This window comes from Malurus melanocephalus, unplaced genomic scaffold, assembly GCF_030028575.1.
Source record: "Malurus melanocephalus ecotype Western Australia unplaced genomic scaffold, MMel_1.1 scaffold_1, whole genome shotgun sequence".
In the NCBI taxonomy this organism is placed as follows: domain Eukaryota; kingdom Metazoa; phylum Chordata; class Aves; order Passeriformes; family Maluridae; genus Malurus; species Malurus melanocephalus.
In genome coordinates this window covers 9434372-9452063 of record NW_026623233.1, presented here as the reverse complement: position 1 = coordinate 9452063, position 17692 = coordinate 9434372, and the positions used below count along the sequence as shown (strand labels likewise).

Genomic DNA, 17692 nt, shown 5'->3' with positions numbered 1-17692 from the left:
GCGGGGCCGCCATGGCGAGACCGGCACCGGCACCGGGACCCGGCCTGAGGCACGGCCGCTCTGCCCAGCGCCTGCAGCGGCGGGGACCGGCGGGGGTGAGGCGGGGCCGGGGCCGGGGCGGGCGGCCTGCGGGGGGAAGGAGGAAAACGCACGGAAAAGCCGTTTCCTCCTCGCCGTCTCCCTAAGGTGTTTGGAGGAGATGGAGGGAGGGGGCCTCTCCCCTCCCTCGGGGTTTATTGTGAGCGATGTGCTATTGCGTACCCGGGCGGTGCGAGACAAAAGTGGCCTTTAAAYAGATTTGAGGAGCTTACGTGCCGTKTCTAGATCTACCCTTGTCCCRGTGCTCTGCCTTACAATAGGAGTGCTGAAGACYTGCTTGGGCAGGAAGTTTCCCTGGAAACTGCAATTCCAGATTCCGTGCAGTGTCAAGATACAGCTTAGAACCTAATTCTTGCCTAAGACCTAGTGCCTGCTAGTTGAGTCAGAAAATACATGAATCGTCTTAGGATTATACTAAGCTTATATGAAATATATATGTGATAGGTTAACTAATTTCATTTTTGCCACGATAATTGACAGCCGTACTTAGAATACGTTAGGAGTGTTTATATGTAAAGCCTAGTGATTAGTTCTGTTGTCAGAGAGCAAGAAATTSTTCCCTATCTAGTCAATCAGGAGTCCAACCCATGGTTCATTAGAGACTGCAGCAAAGACCAGACAGTAAATTATGATGGATATCATTCCCTTGTTGAGGTACAGCMGTGTTGTCTTATGACAGAAAGAACCTGACTTTTTCTGGTCTATGAATGAAGAACTGTATTGTGCTGCCTCTCTGTTGTGCTGACAAGTATTTATGGGTCTGCTCAGTGGTCTGGGAAACTGATGTGCCTAAAAATCCAGCAGCAAAGATCCATCTCCGATTCTGGTGTTTCAAAAGCCATTGATACTTAGGAGGAGTACTTGCTGGCCAAGCACCTTTATTTGCCTGAATTCTGTTTGTCTTCCAGTGAAACAAATTTTTGCAGTTATTTTCCTGCATCTGTATTCCCTGGGTCAAATGCTTCCAGTGTATCCAGGGGATAACAGACGTGAAGTGCTCAAACGCATACTCCAAGCGAAGTCATAAGTTGGAAAAATACCGATGAGCAACCAAAGATTGAGAGAGATTGAAAGCTGGCTTTGACTTAGATACATGGTTGGGATACTGAGTTCTAGGAGTCAACAAATGTATAGAAAACCCAGCCTTTTTTTTTTCCTTATAAAAAGTGGTTTGCCATTTTAAGATCAGGAACTGTCCCAAATGTATGTGAAGATTTGAGGATTTTAGAAGCTAAAATCCAGCTGTATGTGCCCTTAGTTCCTGCAGAAGGATTTGCAACTTGAATAGCATTTGATGGTGTTTTAGACTCTATGGGGATTTTTTCATTGGGATATATTCTGCTTTGAATTACAGAACTGTTCTTTAAAGAAAAATAAATTTTAAATCTTATTTTTAAAAGACTGTCACTGAGACTTTAATGCTTGCAAGGAAGAAAATGTTTCATGTGTTCGTGTGCTTTGTTATTTTATTAAAAAGTGGTCTTTCAAGTGCAGGAAAATTTAGCAGCTGATCACTTGATTTAGAGTATAGCAGGGAGATGCAATGAAACAAGTAAGAGAGTTGCCTTGAGTCTGATATTTTGTAAGGTGCATTTAATCGATTTTGCTTGTAGTCTAAAACTTCTGTCATTCACTTTTTTAGTATGTAGTTAGAAATTAGTAAGAAAAAGTAGAGCAGGATACTTTGGTTTAAAAAGCCTTGATATGAAGGTAGATGGCACTGTTTCTGTGATTACCTAATTCTACTTTATTTTATGTTACTGTCTTCATATTGGCTTTATAGTTTCTCAAATATTCCGACATATGACACTGTGAATATTTTGTTATTAGATTGTAGGGAATATATTTGTCTCTTCATATTAATATGAGGACCATTTACATTTCTGTATTAAAAAAAAAAAACAACTTCACTTTTCAAAGCCAGTGGTCTATAGTAAGAATCCTGTCTTAAGGTGTTGTAACTGTTAAACCAGTAAGTTGTAACATACTTTTCCTCTGAAAATTCTGACTAGATTGCAGTGGTTTTGTGCTTTCTTGTAGGATTGCGTCTCAGGAGCATTGCACACCAAATACAAAAGTGGAAGCTCCCTATTTTACAAAGGTAATACCAAACAATAGGGCTTTGATATCTTTTGCAGGRGAAATATACACTAAAGCTGTGTCATTCCTAAATTTATTTAAAGCAGTTTTGTACTTTCTGATTTTCAATAGGTAGATATTCTTGATCAGGGGGTTGTGATAYCTGGGAGCCAGCCTGGGAATGTTGACATGCAAGTAAAGGATATTTTAGAACAACAGTTCACAGCCTATTTGTGTTTAAGTCCTGCTTGCATTAGTTGGTATCAGTCTGCCTCATAATGTGTATATTTGGCTTTAATTTAAAGATATATAAATGTTTAAAATTTGTAATATATTTTGGCTCCTTCAGAAACTGGTGCATGAGGACAACAGGCTAAAACAATGTATTTATCAGACTTCAGTTACAGAAAAATTTCTATATGCAGACAAGCTCTAAAATTTCAGAAAGAAATCTGGTGTGAAAGCTAAATAATTCTTACTATGGTTTAAGCTGTTATAATTAAATTCATAATTTGTCAGGCTGCATCAGTGGTGGTTTTGGTTCTTAAACCTACATGACTACTTGGCAAGCACTTCTAATAAGTCTTTGTTGATTTCTTAATGTCAAATTCTCAAATGAAAAATAAAATTGTTGTCACTTTATATATTACAGGTGACACTGGCAGCTCACTGGAAAATACAGCTATTTCTTTGTCAAATTGTTCTTTAGAGTCAGAATTTACTGAAACTGGAAGAGAGAACAACATCAGATCCAGTGAATTCCAAAAAAGTTTGAAAGACTGGGGTTGGTAGGAGGTGTTTTTAGTTCTTCGTTATTTATTTTCTCGCATAATCCAGATGAAACAATGAATAAACAATATATTTGAAAGCTGTTTTAAAGTTATTGTTTTATGTTAAGTAAAGAATTGTTTGTGGACAATTTGTGAGATAATGAGAGTGCTGATTTTGATGAGGAATATTGTTTCACTTTCTGATCTAATTGGTGTATATTGGAATTGTTAAGGGGAGACAGACATGACATAAACTGAACTAGGTGATGAAAACATGAACTAGGAAGAAAGCAAATAGCCCAGGCTGATAAACATTTTTATGTTTGTTTAGAAATAATTCTATTCTAAATACCAAGAATTTCTTTAAAGGCCCATTTTACACTAAACAGGAAATACACAATTTAAAAAGARTACTTGTGTTTTTAGTTCTCCAGAAATTTGGTGGTTTGTGGTGAGAGAAGAATGTTGGTTTTACCTGTTGCTTTCATGTGCTTACAGCATGAAAAGCCTGGGTATTGTAACAACTTTTAAGTCAGCAATACATAATTGCTGTGGTTAAAGTCTTGKGAGTAATAATGCCTTTCATCCAAATGATTTAACTCTCCTATTTGTTATCAGTAAAATATCAAAGTCTTAYATTAAGCAGTGTTTGCCTTTTTATACAGACTTCTTTCAGACTTCTCTGTTACATATCACAGTAGGAAGGAGTTAAATAATTTAAAGTWACTGCTCTTTTGCACTTTTAGTTTTCATGATAAGCAAGATTCTTTTTGTGATTCAAGTGATCTAGAAGTAGAAGAAAAGGCCATTGATTRCTCTGAAACTGATGCAATTCAAAATACAGCTATACACATGGGAACAGGTAATACTTAATTTTATATATTCTTACAACTGTGAAGTATAACTAAAAAAACTTTCTAGTAAATTTCTATTCAATTCAGAAATACACTAGTCACCTAAAATGTATTTTAATGTGGTGTTTTAAACTTTTACATGAATACTTTCTTTAGAATTATTTTAGAAGGTTTAGACATGCCTGAAGCAGTACTAACATTATTTTCTCATGTGGTGTCAAGTAGTTTCTTAAGTCTTGTTCTGTTTACTTAGGTGTCACCCTAAAGTCTATTCAGTAGCAAATCACTTGCCTGAAGCCTTTACAAAAATAGGAGGTTTTGGTGACATGATTCACTCTRTGCATAGACTCCATACAGATATCTCTGTGATTTCTATATTGCAGTGGAGGGCATAGTTKTGCTTATAAAATTCTGTTGATTCCTGATCAGTTAAAATAAATCACGGAACAAAAACTCTGATCAAATCTCTGTAATTCTTTAGAGTACTTGCACCTTTTGATACATCTTGCTCTATACTTGTAACTCTAAATTTTTAGAACACATTTTCACTGATTYCRTACAAYAATCATATCAGTTTTTARCTAGGACAGATTTTTTTWAATGTAAAATGCATTTTTTCCCTGTCCACAGGCCACACTTTACCATCTCATTTGGATGCAAATACTSAAGAAAAAAGGGAACAAATTATTAACAATGGTTTCTTAAAGAAAATTGTGCATGATACTGGTGCTCAGGCATGCAATAGRCAAGGTTTAATGCCACCTCACATCAGTCAAATTTATGATGAATTATTTGTCATACATCAGAAGCTCCAGGTAGGAACTGGAAGTGCCTTAAAATTTTTGTTGAATAGTTCTGTGAAGATTCTCACTTTTCATAAAGAGATCTGAAATTACATATATAGTAAAACTTACTTATATATTAGATCTAATACTTTATACTAATCACAATGACTTATATACTAAACCTCTGCCTTCATCTGCCTCTTCCCCTAGATTAATTCAATGATTCGGTAATGATGCTTTTACTTGAATTGTGGGTAGATCAGGTAGATGGGTAAGTGGCAGATTCAGCCTTAGGGAGTTTAAACACTGTTTTTACATCCAAGACTCTTGTGACACATTGTGGGCATAGAGGGGAGCACCCACAACCGTTGCTTATTTGAGAGCATCTGAAACTGTTCTCTTGACTGTAGGCGTTCCAAAGTGCTTTCCATGATGGCCTACTYCAAAATCACTCTATTCATCCCACCAGTTCATTTCCAGTAGGCTCAGGCTGCTAAYAGAACTTGCTGTATGGTTTTACTCTGTAATAGTTCCTAAGCTTCTACTGGATTCCGTGTCTTAACTGTCTTTTGCAACATACAAGTAAAAAATAYTTCTGAGTCTCTCTTTTCCTCACCACTTTTTCAGGGATGCTTCTCACTAGTTGAATAAGTAATATCATTAATCTAGTATTCAGCATAGACTGTCACATCATACTATATTCTGTCTTACAGTTGGTAGTATTATCCAAATATTTGGGAAGCAAAAGCCAAAGTTTAAATGTCTTGAAYAATAATGCTGAGTTAATTTTTGTATTTTGAGAGCCTGAGCTTTCCCGATGCACATCAAATTCGTTTGGGTTAATGTGGGAGGACACTGAACAAAGATGGCAGTCGAGATACTTTGTACTAGTAAGCTCTTGTGTTACTCTATAATTTCACAAAGAGCTAAGCATATCTCTGGGGAAAAATTTTAAATTCAKCATAATTTGGGGAAACTTCACATAGGTTTTTAAAGTAGTTTAACATCTTTTTTCTTGGTACAGAGAGAAAGTTCAGCACAGCAGGAGTATGCTCTGCAACTCCAGAAACRAGAGCGTTGTCTAACAGAACGAGAAGCATTGCTTTTTAAACATGAAGCAGCTTTGGCTAAAATAAGAAGTGTTGAGGAAGAAGTTCACACAAAATTTGGAGTTATAAAAGAGGTGAAATAATATATTTAATTGTAGATACTGCTCTACATGCCATTTAACTAATCTGTAGTTATCTTAAGCCATCACATGTTTGCTGGAAATCCTGCTTATTTCTTTGAGGTGCTTCAAATTCCCAAAGGAAATATTTATGTGAAAAAAATACTTACAATACTTAAAAAATTGCTTTGGATACTTAAATATTGCTAGGGGTTTTGTACGACTTCTGTTTCAGAATGATGCATTTGGTTGTCTGAWGTGTAGTACATTTTACTGTTACAAGTTAGAAAAAAAGAGGTAACTTGTTCCTAAAATAGCGAAAGCTATGTGACCAATATTAGAGAAAAATTGTGATCTATCTGTAACTGTGTGTAAGTTAAAGGAGTACCTTTGCATTAATTGTAGTTGCAGTGGATTTCCTTGGGAAGGCTTTAAGACACATTAGGATCTTACAACTAAGACCTGTTGCAGAGAGAACTAGCAAACAAAGACTCAGAAAGTTCAGAAGAAGATCAATCTATCTGGGGGTGTGGGAAGAAGGAGTAGGTGAATGAGTAAAGAAGAGTGAATTCATGGAAAGGGAGAAATGAAAGCTTTAATATTTTCAGTAAAATAAAACTTTGCTGTTTTATCAAATCTGAGGTATTTAATCTGAGGTCCAGAGAAGATTAAATATAAACTAAATTTCAGGGTTAAGAGACAAATGGTAGTGGATATACAGGTTGTATTTAACAATTCACATGCCTGTGTTGTAAACCAGATCCCCAGTCTACAAGGCATAGGTTTTGTTTCTCACTCTGCATGATTCAGAATGAGCAAAGCTAAAAACATGAGTTGAAATGTCAAAAATACAATCACCATTTTTTGGAAATATTTGGAAGTGTTAGCTGTACGTAAAAGCTTCGTCATTGATTTTAGTTCACCAACTCATCCCACATCTGAATTATTTGAGAAATATATATATATGGTTGGTTTGGGTAGAATATAGCAGGAATAGGATCTATAGGCTGTGCATGTTGCTCTCAGTTTCTGTATTGATCCTTCTTCMTACACAGTATGGATCTTGTTTTTCTCACTACTGACTGAACATGGACATGCAAATTTGGACATGAAGAACTTGATATTTGACAGTTTGTCTGATTCTTTGGACACTTAGAGGAAACCTATTGTTTCTAGAATAGTTTATTTTAAATTATGTTTTTAAATTTGATATTTCTGTAGCAACATGAGGCAGAARTTAAGCAACTGACAGAAGCCTTGAGAGAAATAACTAAAGAAAATAGGAGGCTGAAGATGTCATTTGACAGCTTGAAGGAAATTAATAGCTCCTTAAGAAAACAGGTAAGATTAATTATTTYCTATTATAAATAATTCTACAGGTTACAGGCCACAATTTAAAATATTTGAGCAGCTTTAGTTTGCAAAACGGTTGATTTTTTTTTTCTGTAAGACAAGAATTGTATGAGTGACGGAAAGTACTTTTCTCACCTGTTTCTAGTGCTTGAAATTTAGCCTTTCTGATCTTTTACAGTATAAAAAAGAAGTTGGGTTTGTTCCATTGACTCACTAGCAACAGCTAATTGTTAGGAAGTGTATATCCATTGAGTGTAGATAGAGAGGAAGTATTTTATGGCATAATCAAATCCACCATATGCTGATTTGCTGTGCTAAATTGCTGTGCTTATTCAATTAAATAAAAAGTAGAATGTGTGTTTCTAACTTCATGTTTGCTCAGTTTCTACAGTTATTTTTGCAAATTTTAATGAAGGCATTTTCTCAGTTCCTAAACTGAAACAGTGTTTCACAGTAATGCATAGAGTAGGAATTTATCTCACTTGACTAAGTCTGACCTAAAATGATGAAACACAAATTGTTATCTAAACTATTTGAGCATTGTTTATTCATTGAACTACTTACATTTCTGATAATCTGACTACAGTAAAAATCTACAGAGCCTTATTCTTTCCCTTAGAGAAGGTCAGACCTAACTCCTAGGATGGTGATGGTTGTGATGCAGCCCATSTGTCTCATTATTTCTTCTCACTATAAAATCTTTGCATTTGTGTGCCAGCTGAGGGCTTCTGTGATGGCCATGCTGTTTATTGTTGTATGGATAGAGTATGTTTTTTTATTTAAATGGAGGTTCCAGTTTCCCTGTTCTTTTCTTATTAACCAAACTGTTTTTCTAGTATAGTCAGTATCCACCTTCCTCTTTAACAAGACTATTGTAACATTTTTGATGCCTGTGCTCATTTTTATGTCACTTCTTCCTGAAAAGTAATCAAATACAAAGTATCTGTATATCTAGAGTGATACTGTAGTGTTTACTCTTCCCCTGTACTCTGAAATGTTGGGCTGCTGGTCAACAAAGAGCTGCTGCTGCTGTCTTGTTTGTTCAGAATGGAGGTTGCCCAGAGAGGTTATTAAGAGTGACACCTTGGTGCTGTTCAAAAGCTGTTTGGACACAGTCCTGGGCAGCCAGTTCTTGATATCCCAGCTTGAGCTGGGGGGCTGGATCACATATCTTCCAGAGGTGCTGTCAAACCTCAGCCAGTGTTTTATCCTGTGATTTGTTGAGGGAGGTGGATGATGGTTTTGTTTCTACCACTTTTAATKCTAAGAAGAAAGATCTTAAAAAAGTTAGCTGCTCAACAACCGCATCAAGTTACTTCAGTGTGATAATTAAGTCMATAAGTGAATTTTGAATTTACAGGTACTGTAATATTTTCTGCTTCTTTCAGATAAGTGATGTAACTGAGTTGAACAAGAAGTTGGAAKGTCAAGCACGAAAAGTACAAGCTCGTTTAGAGAATCTGCAAGTAAGGTTTGTTTTTACTTGTACCTTCTTTTATAGAAAACYAGTGAAATATAATTCATTGTTATATTTTGTTGTAGAGGAAGCATGAATTTTCAGTGGTACGGAAGTCTGACGATTTATGTCAAGTGATGAAACAAAGAAAACCCGTGAAACAGGAAAAAGTGGTGGCAACATCGAAAACTKCTAAGGTAAGAAGTAAGTAGAAGTCTTGAATATTTTCATTTGATAGACATTAGGCAGTGTAATATTCTCTGTGCATTGGCTAGAAATTGCAAAATGTAGCTTCCAATTTTATTTTATGAGCTACGCTAAGAAAAGAAACAGATTATATTGGGAGAAAACSCACAGTTAACAAAGAACTACATTGGTAGGTAAAAATATATCTTGTATTTCATACTGCTTATGTGTATATATATGTATATTTTTGTTTATATGGCATGTTTTCCTCCTTCTTTCCTGCCATCTTTCATCTGCCAATTAGAGTTATAACCTGTGTCCACTGTAACAGGTTTTTTTTTCTGTGTCAGAGCAAATCTTGTATTAATTCTGGTTACTGCTACAGTACAGCACTATCCTTATAAATAACACCAGATAAAAAGTAGTCATTCAGTAGTATCCAATAAAGAATCTTAATCTTGTAAACCAAAAGTGATTTACTACTATTATTTTTTTGAGAAATAATCTTTAGTGAAAGAAAGAGATTAAATGCAATGTTCATTCACAGTTCCAAAACAATCGCCTGTTYTTCCTTAAAAAATCTTCTTACATTGCTTAATGAAATACTTTCTGTCTCCATGTAGTTCCATTTATGATACTACCCAGCTGGTTATGCTTCTTTTTTTTCCCAGATAGAGATAAACTGTGAAATGAGAGAGATATTCACACCACCTTATCTAACTGATCTAYCATCATGGATGCCTTAAAACTGCTGTCTATAAAGAGCCAACCAATTCTCTTTATATAGSTTTTAGCCTACTTTGGTTGCATGTGAAATACAAATAGTATCAGGAGTTACAGTTCTGAGTAAAGAGGAAAACAATTATCTGAATGCAGACAGAAGAAAACTTTTGAGGTCTTTAGAGAATTGTTCATGTAACCTGTCTTCAGGTATCTCTGGATTTCTTTCGTAGAATATTTCATTGCTGTGTAGTAGAGACAGAATGACAATTTTATGAAGTCTTGGTTCTTTTTTTAAAGCAATACTAGTTATTCAGTTAAATTTCAACAATGCTGGATTGCATGAAATAAAGCAAAGTAGGTCTAGTGTATTGAAATAAGAATTTCCCCATGTGAAGGACATTAAAGRCTTGCTCTCTCCTGTAATTCATTTGTTCAGAATTATGAAGAGTAGTGATTCTCTGAGTGAATTATTTTTTCCAAGGTGTTTTACTACCATTTGTCCAAGTACAAAATAAATTATGGGTATATGTTTTTCACACCCAAAAACCATCACAAATGGTGTCTGTTCTGCAGTGGGGAGTGAAGTGTGAGAGAGAGAGAGAAAATTGCTACTGAGTTCCTTCTGGATCTTTGTAAGAAAGGCCTGACAGCAAATGGCTTAATTAAATGGCTATGTTAATAAGACAGAGTAAAGGGAGGAATATAGATAGTGAGCATATCTTCTGTCATTTTACAACCTGGGACCTTGTGTTTGTGCAGCATCAGATGGAGCTCAGGTGGACTTTTCCCAGGGCATGCTGAGCAGAGCCTGTCCATTGAGAGAAGCTCCTCCATTTTGGCYACTCAAGATATTGTATCATTTTCTTGCAAGAAAACAGCTCTGCTCATGAAGGRCGTTCACAGGAGAAGAACTTGTTGCCCTTTTAGACAAGGCCAAGGCCAGGCAGGATCAGCAGCACCAAGTGGGAGCTGCCTGAGTTTACCCTGCAGCCAAGCACACAAGATAACGGTGCWGTTGGTTGATCTGTGCCACACAGTCCAGACTGCACCTACTCAAGTTAACTGTGCTGTGGATCTCTGACTCCTCGATGTACAGTGGTCTCCCAGACAGGATTGCCACCTTCCAGCCTTTGATCCACACACAGTTTGCCTTTCCCAAAGATATTGTAAATTGCATTTATATTAATACTATACAGGCTTCTCAAACCCTAGGTACAAAGCTCAGCAGAGTGCACAGGGCTGGTTCAAGATCACTGTCTCCTTGAATATGTTTTCCACTGGCTTAYGCTATAGTAACTCACCTCTCAGATTTTATCAGGCATAAAATTGTCAGCCTCTATATTATGCATAATATTTCATAGCTAGTGTACTCTTATGTATTTCAGTCTGTTTCAACTTARTGCTTTTTAAAGCTAAAATAGTAAGCTGAAATATCTGATGTTGTGGATTTATTACAGCTACCATTGAATTCACAAGTTTATGAACTCTTAACCTGTCTTATGGATTGGATCTCAGACCAGTATCTTAGCAAAATAAAAACACAAGAAGAAAGAGAGGACACTCATAAACCTATGATTACCCAGAGCTCAAAAAACTCATGTACTCTGGAAAGGTGTATGAAGGTAAAGGAGTTTTGGTTGTTTGTGTTTTCAGATTTCTGGATATTTTAAATKATTCTGAGAGTATAGCAGGTTAGCATGTAATTAAAACAAAGTAATTGTTAGTAAGTCAGTTTTCATTCCAGCAGTGAAATATAATAGATAATYTGTCATTTGTAAGGCATACAGATAATGTTTARTAAAAAGTGTGGTGTCCAGTCTCARTATGAGAGTTTCAACATTTTATTTCAAGTGACTTCTGTCAGGTGATATTTTGTCTTGTGTTTTATGTGTGATAGTTTAAGGAGATGAACAGGTCAAATTTAAAATGTCTTTATGCCCATTTAGATATTAAAGTTTCAAATATGACTGATAAAAGGTTATGCTATGCTGTACTTTTAACACCTCTATTGTTTTCTTTCTCATTATACCAAGATTTGGAAATCAGTGAGGTGTTCAGAAAATTCACTTTGTTGTATTTATTGATTATATAAAAGATKTATAGCCACTGTGATTTGATTTACTAAGATTGAGCTCACATGTATCTCCACTCCTGCATGTAAATCTGTGTAAAATTTAAAACCCGTTTATACACATAATTCTGTTATCTGTACTGAATCTACCCAGAGAGTATTTGCATATGTAATCTGTTAAACTCCAAGAGAAAGTTAGGAGATTTGTTTGTTTTTTACTTACAATTGCTTATGGAATAGTTCATACACTGCATATAATTCTGGCTTTGTATATTTTTGCAGCTTTTGCCTATGGCTACTGAACAGCTCCAGTGGATGCCATATGTGAATCCCAAACTGCACATGCCTGTGATTAAATTTATTTACTGGTCTCTAAGACAGTTAGACACTGATATACAGGTAAAATAAGTAGTCCTCATGCAGTATATTTTTWAAAAAYAATTCACAGAAGATATTAATGGATTTTTGCATTTTAAATACATATGAAAATGGATTTTTTCCGGTAGCATATAGGAGAGAAACTGCTGTCTTTGTAAAGCATCAGTTCATAGTGTTTACCACARAGAGATCGCAAATGAAAAACAAATTCTTTTTCAAGTTAGATTTAAATTTTATGTTGTGTATCTAAATGTAGTTTTCCTATTGTGTAGGAAATCGTGTAGTATTTCCTGTAGATTTCTATTGTGATGTCTAAGCATATCCAAAATGGTATTTTTCCATACGTATTTACAAAACTTTCATTGGAAAAGGCAATTATTTTCAGGTGTTCTTTATGAATGAGATTTGTTGAAATTGATGGACGTGAGTGGCAAAGCAGTGAAGGAATTTTGATTTTTTTCATCCTCTGCATGATGTCTAACCACAAGACATTCCTTGCTTTCTTTGACTAGACTGCTGTAAGAAAATACGTAGCAGTATAATAAAGAAAAAGAAAGTAGTCATACTGTAAAGATTCAGCAACATGTGTCAAATTCATTTGCTAAATCAAAGCTAGAAACTTTGCAAATATGCTGAGTTTAAATTMAAAACAATAGTAAGATATTTGGTTAGGTTTTATTAGGTAACTATATTTTAAACAAGCATATTGTGAAGTTTGATTCTGTGGTAATGTTTCTGTAGTTTTTGGTGAAAAGTCTAGTAGGTGTTACCTGTACAGTGTTCATAAAGTTCGTATATAGACCTTGAGTCTGTGAATGCTTTTAAAGCATATAACTTGAGGCAAGCTTACAAAATACAGTTGACTGAAATAGGTTTTCTGGAACCAGAGGCACCTTAAATAAAGTCAGTATATCCAGGACTCTCACTAGTTAGTATCTTGCTGATACGTGTGTGTTGATAAGGCACTGTGATAATGTTGTTCAACTGCTTTTGGAACACAATCAGCATCTCCTATACTGATTATACTCCAATACATGGTCACACCGTTTGCTACTTCATATTTAATTGCATGGAGAATGAATGTATGTTGTGTTTTAATGCTTACACTTCACTGTTTGAAGCAGCAGGCAACAGTGAGATCAACCATGAGGAGACTTGGCGAAGATATTTTCAAAGGCATAGTGAGTAAGGGAAACCCACACAGTTCTTCTGAACAGTCTGCRGAGAGTAAATCAAAGTCAGCAGCTTTCTTTCGGAGTTCCTGTATGCCTGTGAGGTTTCTGTCAACTTTAATTGTGCTTAAAACTGTGACACAAGGTAAGTCACAATTYTTTATATCTATTTATTTCAGTCGTGTGCCTGGTCAAAAAGCATTTTAGTGATACTGTAGGGTCTATTATGCTTTATTAGTGAAAAATGGTTTCTCTTGGATATTGTGAAGCAATATCAATATACAAGTATGAATCTTGCTATTGCTCGTTTTATGTTAGAATTTATGTTTTCCTTTTAATATCATGACTTGTCAGACAGATCAACATTTCTGAAGAGGGAGGAGAAGGTAAAGGTTTCAAAGTAGACACTGCAAGATTATATGAATCAGATTGTAACTGCACAGTGTGAGAAGCATGGAAAATATGACTGAAATTATAGAATACCTCTTCTCTCAACTGATTTGTTAACTGCTGCCTTCAGCTATGAAATCTTATCTCTCTTCAGAGGAAACAAGAAACAAGGTGTTGCAGATCGTTTTATGGAACTCAGGCAGGAAAGTAATTCTGTACCATTAAGAGCAGTTATAAGATGTGCTTGCAGCTTACCTGCAGCWACTTAGCAGTCCTATGAGTCTGCATAACTGGGGTTTACTGCAGGAGTAAGTTTTACAAGGATAGCATAAGAACGAACATCCCTAGAATTCTTTTCTAGCTCTGTGTACTAACCACTTATTTTTTTCTTTTTCAAAGACATTTTAAAAGCAMAGATTTTTGATAGTGAGTAATTTTTAGTGGGGTCACAATGAGCAATCTAACCTAACCTCAGAGATGGTCTTGCTTTCGACAGGAAGGTTGGACTAGATTTCAAGCGAAATTATTCCATGATTCTGTTTTTGCTACCTTTTTTTCTCAGAATGGCTTGTATTTTAAAATATCTTTACAAGTTACATGGTTAGTAACACACACTGATTGATACAGATTACAGAGATGTTAATTTYCAAGATACTCTTGAAAAACCTCTCCAGAATGTCAAAATCAGATGTCTGCTTTGGCATCTGAYTTTTTTAGTCCSTTGCATGWAATGTGTTACATTTTGAGCTGTTTCTTAGACAGCAGAGATCCATATCACAAAATTGCTACAGTCTGTGGCACCCTGACTGACACTAAACAGGAATGCTGAAGATTTTAAATGCATAGATAACGAATAGAGTTCTTTTTCACAGAGGTCATGCTTCTGGATTAGATGTTTAAGAAGATGAGTATGTTTTTATGCTTGATCACCTATGCAGTATTTAGATTGAGAGTATTTACAGTAAACACAGGATTAAAACATGGTGGAAGATCACTAACGCTGTGTTCCAGCTGTTGGAGAAAACTATTTCAGTCAACATATTTTGGTGAAGCATGATAATTAGTCTCAAATTCAGACTCACATTCTAGACATGTTTGATAAAAACAAAGCAAGAAGAATTACAATACAAAAACTAGTCATTGTGGAGACTGATTTACCCAAAGCAGATGAATGTTCTTGATTAGAATCAGTTTAGCTTCTCATGATTGCTTTTTACTGCTGGCTTCTGTAACACAGAAAATATGATCTGTTGTTAAACATATGTCAGATATCACTTTGTATGAATTTTGATCACTCTGGCCACATGGCACTAATGATCTGGTGATAAAGTAGCAGATTTGGTTTGAACATATGTCCTCTTTCATTCAAAATGTCAGTATCCAGCAGATGGCACCGTAGTTAAACTTATGAGCAGGATAAATTGTTTCCTTCTACTTAATTTTCTGCGCTCCAGATGATCCATGCAATTCCAAGATACTCAGTAAGATTTGACATCAAGAAATTAAGAAAATAGATTGGTGCACTTAATCTATATCCTTYGCATAATTTCTCACAATGGATGAGAATATAAAATGTTTGTACTGAAACGACAGCTTTTTATAGAAGGAATGGGAGTAGTTGTTCTCATGAAAGTAATTGCTCTCACTCAGAAATATCAGCCATTGACTCCATTAATAGAAGTTTCTCAGATGTTGAAAACAACATCGTCTCAAACTATGCAAGTTKTTATTTTCATTCCTCTTTAACAAAATATTTGCAGGGCTTTAAATCTGTAAGTATCTTTTTCTTAAACATATGAATTGTAAATAGTCTTTTTCTTCACTCACAATAAATTGTTAAGGAATAAAAACAGGCTGAGGATGCCTTAAATAAAAGACAATAAATTTAATATTTTCAGCCATTTAACTTCTAAGKGTCTATATGCAATGATAACTGTCAGTTTTTCACATTGCTTAATGAAACAATGGTTATAGAATTTTTATTGCTTTTATTCTRATATCTTGCAGTGGATTACCTGGCTCAGGCATTTGATTCCCTTCGTGTAGACTTGAAGACGAATGAAGGGAAGGCCTTATTTTTGGAATACCAATGTGTGCCTGTTGTATTAAGTCACCTRAAAGTATCCAGTAGAGGTCTGCTTTCCAGTGCTTTTGATGCATTACTTCAGATGACCATGGAATCTGGTAAATTTGGTTATTTACAAAAAAAAAAAGAAAAAAGAAAACAAATCAGGAAAGCATAAATACAGTGCAAAAACAGTATAAAAAAGCAGTGTAGAAACTATATAAATGATCCAATGTACTATTAGCAATTCTTTATATCATATACATTAATTAGAGACATAAAAGATATTTATGCATTGTCTTTTTCTGAGTCATTTTGTGTTTTCCTCTCCCTCCTAGCCACTATGTTTTATATTTTGTCCTGGTTACTTTGTTATTTCTTGCTGTGGTTTTTTTTTTATTTTTGTAGCTGTTTTTGCTTTGGCTTTTCAGTTTATTCCACTCTATTACCTTGCTGATATTTTTCTTTGAAGTCAGACTGTGCCAGGGAAGCCAAATCATAAAAACCTGCCAGAAGGGAGATAAAAAATTGATTTTATTTTAATTCTTTTCTTAGTTTGAATGAACAGTTCATCCCCAATCATTTTTCAGTTTCTAGTGTTTGGAAATGGTATTTCTACAGGAGATGGCTATGTTTTGTTGCATTTTACTGTGCTTTGGCCCTAGAAAAGCATTAATAATCTTAATTGTCACAGCATTTTTTCAGGTGATACAGGTGAGAATCAACTGATAACCAACTGAATGAACATGAAGGTAGTGAGACATTCCAATGCCATGTTGAATAAACCTTGCAAGTGGGTTTTTTTTAAGATAAAATCACTGTCTTTAAGAACAGAATTGTGTATTGTTTTGGAAGTATTTTGTTACTACGCACTGTACTAGTTAAATAGAGAGCATGTTTGGCTTGGGATGGTGTAGCATTGAGTAAAAAGCAAYTTTGTAGCACCCTAAGWGCAAAAATGTTTAGCTAAAGTTCTRTTCTTCCTTGCAGATTCTTTTTTTGACCAGGTAATTATTGCAGTCTTACACTGAAGTGTTCTTCCTAATAGTCATAACTCTGAATGGGGAAGTAATTGGGAAAAAATTAATTGAATACACAAAGGTTCACAACATAAGCAAGATGGACAGTGTCTGGTATTTCTTTGGGTAATGACTGTAACACCGCATCTCCTATTACCTAGCAGTAGCCATTCTGATACGCCAGGTGCCTGCACTTTGAAGAATAATGAAGACATATTGTGAGGCTCAAATTTTGCTTTCTTGCCTCTCAGAGAAGTTGTATGTATGTGAAATCAGGGAAGGAAGAGTAYGATTTAATTAAATTGACATCTGATTGAAAATAATTTCTTGGCAACTGTGTATAAAGCCTTATGTAGAACCTTTCTTTTTGGTAGAATAAATTGCCAGTGCACTAATTAGGCATGTTCTGCACTTTTCCAATATGTAGTGTTTTGTAAGAAATTGTTAACAATGAGAAATAGTATGGCTGATGGGAAAYTGTGTTTTCATTCCTTTGGAAGTTTCCTGTTAAAAAGTCATTRAAAGACAAACTATAGAAGGCAGCASTGRCTATTCAGAGGACATTCTGTGTTAAAGTAAAASAGGAGTTCATGCTCAGTTTTAAAGCTGTACAGCCTTAAATATGAAGTCATAGGTAATGGCTGTATACTAAAATAAGGAATCATATTACCCAAAAGGCAGCATCCAATCAGCAGGGGGCAAAGTCTATACTTTTTTTTTTCTGTAATATATAGTATCCTAGGCATTATCTCCACTTGTTGCAGTAATTGTCTGGCTTTATAGGAGTGTTGCAATACTTTTCTTCAAARAGAATACCTTTACAGATGAAGTGATTAGAAATTAAACTGGAAAAAAGGCCAGTGGGTTGTTTTTCAGCATATTATTTCCTACAACTTTTTTTTAAGGTTTTTTTTTTTTAATAAAGTATTTTTACAGAAGAAAATTTCAATTGTCTCAGCTCAAAAATGTGAATCAGATGTGAAATAACTACTGTATTGCAGTACTACTCCCTGTAACTGAATGTACCTTTCTTTTATAATAAGCAATGAAAGGCAATGTTTCTATGCAGCCCAGGCCTATCTGAGGTCCTTCTGTAGATTCTCTCCTTTYTAAGAAATTATTTT

The 17692-nt window shown here is 35.2% G+C and overlaps 1 protein-coding gene across 1 annotated transcript in view; it reads left to right on the top strand.

The window, feature by feature from the left end:
* CCDC138 (coiled-coil domain containing 138) overlaps positions 1 to 17692 on the top strand; it is a 33202-nt gene continuing 15510 nt past the window's right edge. The window contains exons 1-13 of the mRNA XM_057363819.1: positions 1 to 95; positions 2140 to 2200; positions 2831 to 2966; positions 3695 to 3810; positions 4433 to 4617; positions 5612 to 5770; positions 6977 to 7096; positions 8497 to 8574; positions 8651 to 8761; positions 10931 to 11095; positions 11827 to 11943; positions 13047 to 13239; positions 15492 to 15668. Of these exons, the coding sequence (XP_057219802.1) occupies positions 12 to 95; positions 2140 to 2200; positions 2831 to 2966; positions 3695 to 3810; positions 4433 to 4617; positions 5612 to 5770; positions 6977 to 7096; positions 8497 to 8574; positions 8651 to 8761; positions 10931 to 11095; positions 11827 to 11943; positions 13047 to 13239; positions 15492 to 15668 (1702 nt within the window). The 5' untranslated portion in view covers positions 1 to 11. The remainder of the gene's footprint in view (positions 96 to 2139; positions 2201 to 2830; positions 2967 to 3694; positions 3811 to 4432; positions 4618 to 5611; positions 5771 to 6976; positions 7097 to 8496; positions 8575 to 8650; positions 8762 to 10930; positions 11096 to 11826; positions 11944 to 13046; positions 13240 to 15491; positions 15669 to 17692) is intronic.